General features: G+C 35.9%; 1 protein-coding gene across 8 annotated transcripts in view; it reads right to left on the bottom strand.

Annotated features, from left to right (window-relative positions):
* The window catches only part of CSMD3 (CUB and Sushi multiple domains 3), a 661,396-nt gene that overhangs the window by 191,983 nt on the left and 457,166 nt on the right, over window positions 1–12,247 (bottom strand). For all 8 annotated transcript variants that reach the window (XM_060775796.2, XM_060775789.2, XM_060775791.2 and 5 more), the window contains 6 exons: window positions 11,167–11,382; window positions 10,355–10,543; window positions 6,621–6,790; window positions 3,520–3,676; window positions 3,131–3,322; window positions 1,345–1,471 (listed from right to left, as the gene is read on the bottom strand). In XM_060775796.2, the coding sequence (XP_060631779.2) occupies window positions 1,345–1,471; window positions 3,131–3,322; window positions 3,520–3,676; window positions 6,621–6,790; window positions 10,355–10,543; window positions 11,167–11,382 (1,051 nt within the window). The remainder of the gene's footprint in view (window positions 1–1,344; window positions 1,472–3,130; window positions 3,323–3,519; window positions 3,677–6,620; window positions 6,791–10,354; window positions 10,544–11,166; window positions 11,383–12,247) is intronic.

The raw sequence follows: 12,247 nt of genomic DNA, 5'->3' as shown, positions 1-12,247 counted from the left end.
CTATTACAACAATTCAGCGACCTAACTTCATGAGGTATTGGGCTAGGATAGAGGACCTCCTCTAAAGATCTCAAATATCTTACAGGTTCATGTGAGGAGTTAGCTTTTCAGGTACCTTGGCTCCAAGTTCTTAAGGGCTTTGTAGATCAACAGAATTACTCTGAATTGAGCTCAGAAGCTAATTGGAAGCCAGTAGAGTTCCTGCAAAACTAGTGTTTTGCATTTTCTGCAGCTTCCAGTTTTCAAAGCAGCCCCTGTTAGAAAGGTCTGTTTTCCCCAACAAACAAAACTGGGTAAAGGGTATCCTGACCATTTCAGCAATCTGGTTTTCCTGAAGAAGTATGGGTGCAAGAGCACCTCCAAAATGCAAAACTGATCTTTCAGAGGAAGAGCATTGCCATCTAGAATAGGATGTAGTCCTAATCCCAAGTTGGTTTTTCTATTGACTAATGACCAGTAAGGTCTTGTCTGGATTATGCCTCAGTCTATTCTAAAATTGACAGGAGCTTTGAGAGTGAAAATTTTGAAAAAGCTTATTAGCACATTGGCCTCATTTCTTTTCTTTTCTTTTTACAAAAAAGGCAAAATGGAGAAAGTAGTATTGTGTTTGTTAGATGTATTTTGTCATGATTTGGAAGTTTAAGATTTGCAGCAGTCTAGTTTATTCATGTTGCCTGCCTATAAAATTTAGAACTTTGCACAATTAGGATTTTAAATGGCTCAAGGAGCCTATATGAAAATGACCAGTTTTCTGTTGCAATTCTAACCCTCCAATATGTAGAAGTCAGAGGGAAAAGGTGGTAAATCTTGAAAAAAATGAGCCCCCAAACTCTCCAATGCTGTTCTAATCCAATGAGGATTTTAGTGACTGAACAAGATTAATTTCATTTCATTTTGCTCCAGTATCCTCTGGATAATTCAATTGTCTTAGAGACAAAGCCACTTGCAAACAGTATTATTAACCTTGAGCTTTTCTGAGCCCATGAGCTAGAGCAGAAATGAAGGCAAATGCATAAATAAGTAAATGCTGAGATGCCATTGCCTAAGACAAATAGTCTATTCATGTTTCTCTGTGCTTCAACAAGTGCATACATCTATTGTAAAATATTGAATAGCTTGGCTTCTGATGATTTGCAAGTATTACACTGAATTCCTATATATTTCTACTCATAGCTATGCCCTATTAGGTTTAATGCCAGCTTCTCCCATGTGGGAATATAGGACTTTAGATTTAAATCTTATAAACTGCACTCAGAATGCCAATGATATTATTAGTTACCACAAATACAGATTTCTTGTTTTGGGGCTTTGGCCCTTGCACAAGTGAAGATTGCACTGGAGTACCTGACAATATTTCCTGGATCAACTTCAATCATCCACATACACCTCAGATTATTGTCATAAGGAAAAGGATAGCCTGGAGATAAGATTCTTCCTGAGGATTCTCCTTTAAAGCGTCCTCCACATTCAGCTGTTGAAAATAAAGTGGAAATGGAAGTTATTTCTGATAAAGTTTTCATTAAGATTTCTTTGCCACCTCTGTTTATGGCAATTACGACCTTTTCATGTATTAATCTGTCTCACAAATAAAGACCCTGAAGTTTGTACTTTACATACAAGGCCACAATGGGGCCCACCCATCTCCCCATCGCTCCCTCCTTTGGGAAAAGAGCTTCTCCTTCCACTCCACTCCAACCTCACCATCTTTTTCAGGGCCCTTTGGAGGAACCAAACTCACCCTTTGGGGAAAAAAGTGGTGGCTGTAACTGAGACCTGGAGTAACTTACAAAGCTTACATAACTCTTCTGAAAAGTCATAGTTCAGTGTTTTAAAACTTACGTTTTGTTTTTTTGTTTTTTTTTGCATGGGCACTGCCCACATTTCTTAATATCCTGTCCCATGTATCTATCTTATGAAATACATCCAACATACGAGGTAGAAGTGACATTTTGCACAGCTCTAATACCTATGTATACACTTAAAGCATACAAAATAAAGTGTGCAGATGAACAATGTTGGTGGCTGCAGAATGTAATTCACAGTCATGTTATGCAATTTTTAATTTAAGTGCTCAAAATATAATTAAACAGATACAAACAGAGAGCCCAACATGATCAGGTGGGTTGGGTAAAAATCACTTTTCACCTTTGAAAATGTCTATATACATATGTGTTTGTATGTGTAAATATGTATATACTTTAATTGTCTTATCTACATATCACCTCACAATGAAATGATCAATTATTCAATGGAAATTTTACTATAAAAACAATAAATCCACAGTAGCTACTGTATATATAAATGTATTTTCTTTTACAAACCTGAGATAGAAATCTAAAACAATTTTATCAAGAAAAAACAAGTATATCAGTAGCAGAATGCATGTGTCTCATGAATTAATACTGACTTAACTGTCAATGCTATAATACCAACAGAGTTTTCTAATAAAATAGCAAAAAATTGTAAGATATGTGATAAGGCATCTGGAAGAGAGAGATGTTTAGCACCTTTCCAGTCAGTCCGAGGACAAGAAGCCAGGTAAGTAAAAGTTGATGGATGGGGTTAGATTGGATGGCCCTTGAGCTCTCTCTCAAATCTATGATTCTGCCAAGTCTGCTGCCCCTTTTCTATGCAATCTACTTTGAGGACTTGCTCATTTTTTTTCTATTATACGGAAATGCCCTGATGCATAGCCCCTTTTTTCTGAAGAGTGTCATCACTGCAAAAAGATGAAGAATCATGTTATAACCTAAATGATCATGACTATAATTGCCCCGGTTTCTATTTCTGCTTTACTGTCACTGTGATATAATAACCAGAATGCAGTAAGAAAGTTTCTGCTGTATTCAGACATGGAGCCCATTAGATTACCTTGGATCATTCACAATTAGTCACCCTAATATAGACACCAAAAAGATAGATAAAAGGTAAGATCATATATATATTCTGTTCTAAAATGTAAATGGCGATGAGAGAAATGTAGGAGTGGTTAAACAAATGAATGAATAAATAAATGCATTTATTTGAGCACTTTGGAGGATGGGCAAAAGAGGAATTAAAAGTAATACCATTTACTATGTACTTTATATGACAGAAGGCTTTTTCAAAAGCTAAAAAAAAAATCTCCTACCGATACAAGATGGAAGAGGATAGTCCCATGCCCGTCTTTCTCCTGTCATGCACTTCAAGAGGCTACTTCCATGCAAAGTGTAACCAGGGTTGCATCCATAAATGATGGTACTACCAGCAAAGTGTCCTTGGTCACTTATCTTGTACCCAAACTGTGGCACACCTGGATCCTCGCAATGAGAAAGTTCAAAACCTGTGGAAGAAACAAAGGCCACCTGTATTATCGGATTAGAAATTGTGTTTGACAGAAACACTTTCCTTCTGTGTGATTTAAAGATCACATATTGTACAGAGTACAAAGTGAACATGTTACTTCAGTCTCATCATTTGGCGCAGAGTGGATCTGGCCATTTTTTGGCCTATTCTCCCCTTTTCCCATTAAATACTTACTAGTATAAACAAGTTGGAAACCTTCATCTGTTCCCTCCGAATCAGAATTAAACTCAAGCCAAATATGATTTGAAGTACTGCTTAGTGTCAATCCTCGGAGTGAAGCTCCAGTAAATGCGCCCAGCATGTGTGCTGTATTATCCTTCCCATCATATATCTGTAAAACAAATTGCCCCTTGATAATTTAAATAGTCATAATGGAGAAATGCAAAGTAAGCTCCATCTTTCAATAATGAGACAGATCAAGATTTCTGCATTTCCTTTGATAGGTTTACACAAGTAGGTCTATAAGCACAAACCTTTTTCCTTTTAAAGTCCATGCTGACTTTTGAAAAAGGAAACCCTACATAGAAATAGCTGGATATATGTGTTCAGTTTCCCACTGCCAATGTTTTAATGGTATTATCCTAACATAATAAGCAATTTTTTTTATCCATATACAAGTGTCAAAAGGATTGGTGGGATGGCAATGGGAATTTTTTCTATGTCCTTTCCCAAGGAGTTATTTTGCTATTATGTATTCTTGATTTTATTTATTTATTTATTTATTTATTTATTGGTATCTGGCCATGAGAAAAACAGGTGCCAGTTTTTTGTTTCCCCTTAACTATAATCAGTTGGAAGGATGATGTAATCTGTATGTAAATAGTTGATAATAGTTGATTACATTTATTCATTTCATCCCCAGCTCCCTAAACAGCCCCTAATACCTTTGAAATGTAACTGAGATGGAGGAAATATTTCAAACACATTCTGTGTTTATATTTTAGTAGTGAACCAGTTTCAAAGCCATTTATCAAAAGGAGCATTTAATTTTTCTAGAGTGGAATTGCAATTGTATTATTGGTAAATGCTGTAAAAGATATAAATGTTTAGAATATAGAAATAATTTGTACTTGACTCTGTTATACTTTCACTCCTAGTTTTTAAGGTTACTTTTTCTGATGAAAAGCTTTGACATTAACAGGTGTGGTACTTTAGCACCAGCCTTAAGGGAACATATATGTACAAAGCACATTTATAAGTTCAGTAAAGCTATTGAGAAAACACAATCTAGCCTCTTTGGAAGTTCTTTTCAGGTTCTGCTGCTATGTCTACTTGAAATACAATAAAATTTACAACCCACAAAATAGCAATACATTTATTGGGTTGCACAAAATGCAACATGTAAGCTTTTGAATTTCTTCACCAGGCAAAGATGTTTACAATCATACAAGAGAAGAAACGTAATGAGTCACAGGCCTACATTTTGTCTCAGATACTACTTCTGTTGTCAGTTAGAATAGTACTGAGGACTATGTTTAGTATTCTCCCGAACACATTTTGATACACACACAGTTAAATAAATACATAAAGCAATGGCACATACATTGTGTGTACAATCTAATTCAATACAAATAAATTCCGAGCCATTCTGGGCAAAAGCTACCAACAATATCAAGATGACATACAAAATAGTACAACTGTGAACAGTCCTTCAGCCACTAAAAATAGATACTAACTACACCACACTGAATGAAGGTCACTAGAAGGTTCTCTCGAAATATATATAACTTTCTTTTCTTTTGTGAAGAACAGCAGTATCATTTTCTTCTTCCTTGTGAAACAGGAGATGCAAAGTATCTTTATGTTAAATCAATACACCATGAAACAACCTAATTTACAGAAATGATGCTTTCAGAATGGCTTCCCTATGAATTTTCAGAATATATACAGGTGAATAGATTCTATGTTAGAATTAAATTAACTCAGGCTGAATCTACACTGCCACATAATCCAGTTTCTGAATCTGAATTATGTGCTTTGAACTGGCTTATATGAGTCTACACTGCCATATAATCAGTTCAAGGCAGATACTCTAAATTCAAAGACTGGATTATATGGCAGCGCAAATTGGGTCTCATACTATGTGAGTATTATTCACACTCTTAATCAGCTGCATTTATTGTATCATATGTACACCAAGAGAAAATTGTACTAATAAATGTAGTGTGAACTACATTCAGATTTGATTATCTAAAAATGAAGAGAAAGTTAGAACAAAAGTAAGAGTTATAAAAGAAAGCAGTGCTTTCTGTACAGACTGCTAAAAGAAATATAACTCACTGCACTACTTTATTGCAGGCACCACTTTCATCTCTATATATCTGATGGTCCATTCTATCCACTGGAAAATATACAATGTCCATCTGAACTTTGTTTCTGCCAAGATCTGATCTATAATTTTCCCATCATAGTGCTACCTTTTTTTAATTAATGGTAGGTTTATAAGGCACTGGCAAACCACTTTTGAATGTCTTTTGCTGTGAAAATCCCATAATGATATGACAGTACAACATGAAGCAAAAGAAAGCATGACAAGATAAACCTCCAAAACCAAAAGGCATTCAATCAGTTATTGTGAAAATGCTGAGCTCAAATTTAACTGTGGGCCCTTCCAGACATAGCTAAATCCTGGAAGGAACTGGGATATTAAATGTTAAATCACAGTTCCCTACATAATTTAGTGTTCACCCCTGATCCAAGCCCCATGCTTTCCCTGGGAGGGGTGTGTGGCTATATGCCCCCCTGAGATTTACCTTCCACCTCCCCCCACCTTCTGACACATCATTTTCATGTGTCGGGAGAGCTCTCCAGAGGGTGCTGCACTGCCAACAGTCCCCTCAGTAAGTTTGGATACCTCAGGTAAAACCGAGACAGGTCCCATGTTTTTGGCCTGTCTGAAAGAGCTTGATATCTAATAATGCAAGTGGACTTAAACCAAAAGGATGATCAGCTGTTGATATGCCCAGATGGAGAAAATAAGCTAAATAGTGACAAAAGCTGATAAGAAGAAAACCAGAAAGCTGTTAGGAAAAAAATCAAGTCAGCTGAAATGTCGTACTGGAGGAGAGTTCTATGAATATCATGGATCACACATTAACATAAAAATATAAAATGAATAATAGAAATGGAGAAAAAACAGTACTGTGCAGTGCTGACTTATTTCATGCTTTTACTATCAAGTCCACCCACACAAAAACATGTTTAATGTATTTATAATGGTAGAATGAATAACATATGTTTTTACAGAATGAACATATCCCAACATTGCAACATACCTTAAGAACATCTGCTTGTGCTAAATGAAACGTTCTGGCAGAAATATTGATTCCCTTCCCTGCTTGTACTTGAATGCTGTAAATACATTCATGGTTGTTTTCATAGTTGAGTGGGTAATTAGGGGACAACAAAATGCCTTCGTTACTTGTTGCAGAAGCCCCACATTCCGCTGCAAGTAAAACAGAATTTGATGTATAGCTCAATTGAGAACATCAATTATTTCAGTAATGGTAAATATGGGAGTGCAAATACAATCAAATACTATATCATTGACATATGTGGCTCTCTAGAGGAGAGCAGTTATACAAATCAATTTGTAATTGCGAGTCACTACACTATTTTGTTAAACAAACACACATAACTGCTCCTGTGCAGTCTTCCTATACAAACATATACTATTATGAATCCATTTTGAAAATCATCATGTTTATTTATTATACTACAGTAAACTGATAATTTTAGTGACTATGCAGCATTAATAACAGTAATTATTTAAATATCAGTTCTCAAATATCAATTCTCAACTGTTTTGGCTTTAGCTGCTTTTCTATGTTTCCAACTATTTGAGAAAACAAGGAAATAAACTCAAGCAATAATACTTGAGAAATAATAAATCATCTTCATTGCTGATTCAATAAAATGAAGCACAGTTGTGGATGGCATATATAACAATGTGAAAGGATGAGTTACCGTTCCAAACTGATGAACATAATCAAAGGGAAAAATAATCAAATATCTAAATAAAATGAAACAAGTTTCAGTCTAGAACTACACTAAGATAGAGTTAGGAATGTTTTATTAAATGTAATGAAACCACATTGAAGGAATTGAGCAACTGAGTATTATGTGCAGTATAACTCAAAGAAAGAATGGAGTAAGAGATGAAAATACTACGTTATTTCATTTTTAATGATCTTATTCTGCTGGCAGTCAGTAAAAAAGTTATAATGAACAAAGTTTCAGAATATTGGAATGTTCTTTTGCCCAAACTTATAACTAAGTTTAGAGTACAAGTAATGCATAATGGGTATTGTGGCAACAAGAAGCCATCTATAAAGAGTAATTTGATAGGACAATTTCACATTCAAAGGTTTTAAGTGAAAAAAATTGCCAAAATTTCTTACACTATGCAACATAATTTTGGTTTCTGGGTTATAAATGTAATTTCCTAATTGATTCTATCATAAAAACAAGGAAATGTTTTACTAAACTGAATTTTTTGTTGCAGTCTGCCCATTGAAAAGTTAAAAATTGCATATTTTCATTCAGGAAGATTACAAACGAAGTGCCTGCACTGAAGGAAATAATCGTACTACCCTCAGCCACAAAAATGAAGTTTCTGGAGTACAGCAACTACTTTCAAAGCAAGTAGCACACAATTGAATAGGAAATAACACTTTCAAATCCAGATTTATTTATTTTTTTCAAATTTTGTTACATAGTCTTATTATCCCTGGTACTACACAGAAAAGGAAACTCCCCTCCTACTGGTTTTTTGATGGTGGTAAAAAAACACCTCTCTAAATGTAAACATGTTGAGTTCAGTTACCCCAATAAACACTCTATTGCTGTTACTACTATATCTACCACTATTTTTAATAATTGAAAACAATATCATGTGTTGTTCATGTCAGTGTCACCTTGACTAGAAAATATATTTTATTAAATATACTGGTACTGCATTTTATATGTAAAGACATGAAAACAGTGTATGGGATTTTGCCTGGGATATAGCTGTGAGAATTTAGCTACATTTCATCTCCCTGACCCCCCCCCCCCCAAACCCACCTTAAAAGCCAGGCAGCTGCACCAAGACAAGGAGTTCTGCATTACTGCTAAATGAGATGTTGAATGATGACATATTCAACTCTCTCTCATCAGTGAAGCATCGTGGTTAACAGAAGATTGCTTTGTAACTGTTTGTTGTTTTAGGGCTTGTAGTAGGAGGGAACTGTGTATACATTATCCTTCAACAATTGGCTTGCCAATGGTGCAGAACTCCTTTGGTTGGTGAAGATGCCCAGGTCTTAAAAGGTGTTTTAGGGAGCATTTGCAATTATGGCAGTTGTGTCATTATCATAACTGTGAATCCCAAAATTTATGAAGCTGTACATTTAGCTTAACAACAGTGTAAATACAGAAGAGGATGTCTTTCTCCCTAATATGTCAATCCAGAAAACCACACTTGTTTGGTAGCTAAGAACATATTGGACATTAATTCTGTGGGGTGGGGTGAGCACTTGGGAGGGCGAGGGTGGTGAGCAGGGGAGTGGGCAGGGGGGCCAAGAGGGCAGGGAGTGAGCAGGTGGTGAGCCCAGTGAGGTAGAGCCCAGGGGTGGCAAGCTCAAGATGGGCAAACAGGGAAGGCAAGTGAGCAAGCAGGGGGTGCATGAAAGCAGGAGAATGGGGGGGGGGGTGCAGAGGGTAGGCAAATGGGGTGGGTGGGCGAGAGGGGCAGGTGAGAGGGGCAGACAGACAAGTGGGGGGGGGCAGATGGTAAGAGGGAAGACAGGCAGGTGACCACCTGCATGCCATAGATTCACCACCACTGGCATATGACAAATTACATTTTCATTCCTTATTTCCATTGTGCTGATACATATGTTCCAAGATACTTGGGCAGCTGTACACATTGCTGGCAATTTGCGTAATCATGTAGTTCTGTCTATCTATCTATCTATCTATCTATCTATCTATCTATCTATCTAAGTTTTTCAGATAGTCATGTAGTTCTTTTTTTAAATGAACTTTAGTGACCCCATCCAGACCACTGAGATAGGTGTGACTGATTTCATGAGCTGTACCCCCACCTTCATGATGCTCATCCACTAGTCCTGTGGTAGTCACAACAAGATTCCAAAGCATTTACAGCCAGGAATTTAAAGATTTCTATACATTCTTCGAAAAAGCAGTCAGATAACTGAACTCATCACTACAACCACATTTGCTCACATGCATAGTTGCAGTTACTAATAAAGAATAATTCTATGATTAGAGCTCACATACTATGGAAATATAAATAGATGGGGTCATTGTTTACCTGCAGATTGTGAGCATTTATATAATCCTAGAAGTTACCTGCACGTATAACTAGAAGGGCAATGCTAAAAAGCTACTTTGGAGTTGCTCAGCATCATTGTATGCTTCACCTAACAATTTCATCTTTGATTCAGAAGAACTGTGAAACCTTAATGGCCAGGTCAATGTCCTACATGAGTTCCAGGTGGGCTTGAGAACATTTCTTATAATGATTTCCAAATCACTGAAAATTCAAGGAGTCTTTAGTATGCAAGTTAACTTGAAACACTTTGTTCTAGGCACTACTAATCTGATGGGTTATGTTCAGTTTATTTTACCAACAAATCCCATACACCTGAACACTCCCAATCAGAAAGCAACAGATTTGTGCTGCCAAACATAAAACTAATATATTGATATACTGGGAGACATATATACTCAGGAGAATTTTAGTCAAAACTCAATTCTTCATGCAGATGATGTTTCTACAAATAAAACATAATTCTGTCTGAACATATAATGCAAAAATCAACATTAGACATCTGTGTAGGGAACCAAAACATCTCACAAATTAAGATGAAAAGACATGGGAGATGTAAGGGCTATATTGTATCAAAATTAATAGGCATGTTATCATGCTTATCCATGCGGTATAGTTGAAACTCCATGGACAATGACTACACATACAAGCAAATGAAAGCAGCTGACCACGTACCCACACACCTGGGCAGAGGTGCACTCCACACTCTTCGGCCGCCTCCAAGACAGATAATCTCTGACACCCCCTCTAAGCGATATCCAGATGAACAGGAAAAGATTAGAGTGTCTCCTACTCCAAAGTTAGATCCTATTCTGCTCCCAAATTGAGGAGTTCCAGGATCCTCACAGGGCTCGAGATTATATTCTGAAATTGAAAAAGACAAATAAAAAATCTTCACAATTGCTTTAAAGGTTTTTTTTTTTACCATCTTGCCTTATGCTTTATTACAAAGAATATATTTTTTATCTGAGCATCAATTTAACCTTCAAATAAATTGTCAGAACAAATGCTCATATAAGTAAATAGGCAATTCAGTATCAATTTAGAAGCTGCGCCAATAAATGTCCATAGCATTTCTGAGAGGAGTATGAACAATTCCTATAAGGGCAATAAATGTATCTGAGTCTGAAACATAAAATCAACCAAAATAACTGTACAGCATAAAAGCATGACCATTTTTCTCAAGGTCTGATTTAGAACATCACTTTTTGAAATTAGACTTGAAATCTCTCTGAAGCAGCATAATTTTCTAAGCCAATAATGTTCTGTACAATTTATTAGGATTTTCTTAAGCCACATTTTTCTGACCTACCAAATCCACAATCAACAAGCTAATATTTGCCTTATGTAAGTGACAACAAAAGCCATTCTAAAGGCAAGTATCTGTCAGAATAAACATTCATCTCAGATCTCTCACTCACAACAGCACTGTCTTATAAAACAGTTTTTTCTTCAGTTTATACGGATTGGATATTTTGTTCCCTTACCCGAGAAGGTAATATTAAATCCTTCATATGATATTGAAAAGTCAGAAATAAAGCGCAACTGAGCCCTGAAATTTCCATAGAGACCAGCATTGATTGCTGATGGAAGTTCAGAGCCAGTCAGGCGTGCCAACGGCTGAGTAAAACTGCGATTTTCTGTGATTAGTAAGTAGTCATGATGATCTTCCAAATGAAAGGTGTGAAAAGTGAACTGCACTCCTATTAGAAAAAAAAGATATATAATTAGACTCACATATCACATAGTTAACATGAAAGCAAATATATCACTGATTAAACTCATACATTCCACTACAAACACAAGCTTGGAAATTTAAACAAGATTTACATTGCTTTTGCCATAAGATCCCCAGCTTCCCCCATCTACCCTTTATAAAAAATAAAAGCATTTTTTTTTCAGTAATGAAAAATTACCCCCTGACACACACACACAAAACAAAATAAAAAGCTTTTATTCTACATCTTGGGACATGGGTGAGAGTAAGAAGATTCCATAAATTCCAGGTATTACTACTCATTTAACAACCACAATGTTATGTTTTAGCTCTCAGGAATATTTTTGTATATATCACTATAACTAAAATTGTTTTTCTTCTTCTTTATGGTTCACCCAGTGTCGTGTGAGTATATAATTCAAGATAAATTAATAGTGAAATGCACTCCAGATTTTGTTTTAAGTTATAACTCTTTCATCATCTGATGTAAGCAAAAGCAAAATTATTAGGACAAATGATGACCAGAATGAATTTATTACATACTAATAGATACCCATGAATATTAGATACCTATGAATGATGACGATGTCTTGAGGGTCTTTGCTCAGTTTTAACCGAGACAGAGGATTTCAAGAGAACCACCCAGATACACATTTCCACTCAAAGTTCACTTTGTTGAAATAATTGATTTTCAATCTTCTTTTTGTCATGTGTCTTCAAGTTATTTCTGACTTATGTTGACCTTAAAGCAAACCTTGGCAAGATTTGATCAGATGGGTTTGCTACTGCCATCCTTCAAGGCTGAGTATGACTCCCTAAAATACCTCCATGGGTATTCAAACATTGCTTTC

This window comes from Anolis sagrei, chromosome 4 (genome assembly GCF_037176765.1).
Source record: "Anolis sagrei isolate rAnoSag1 chromosome 4, rAnoSag1.mat, whole genome shotgun sequence".
Classification (NCBI taxonomy): domain Eukaryota; kingdom Metazoa; phylum Chordata; class Lepidosauria; order Squamata; family Dactyloidae; genus Anolis; species Anolis sagrei.
The sequence above is the reverse complement of the archived record's forward strand: the minus strand, read 5'-3'. Positions and strand labels throughout refer to the sequence as shown.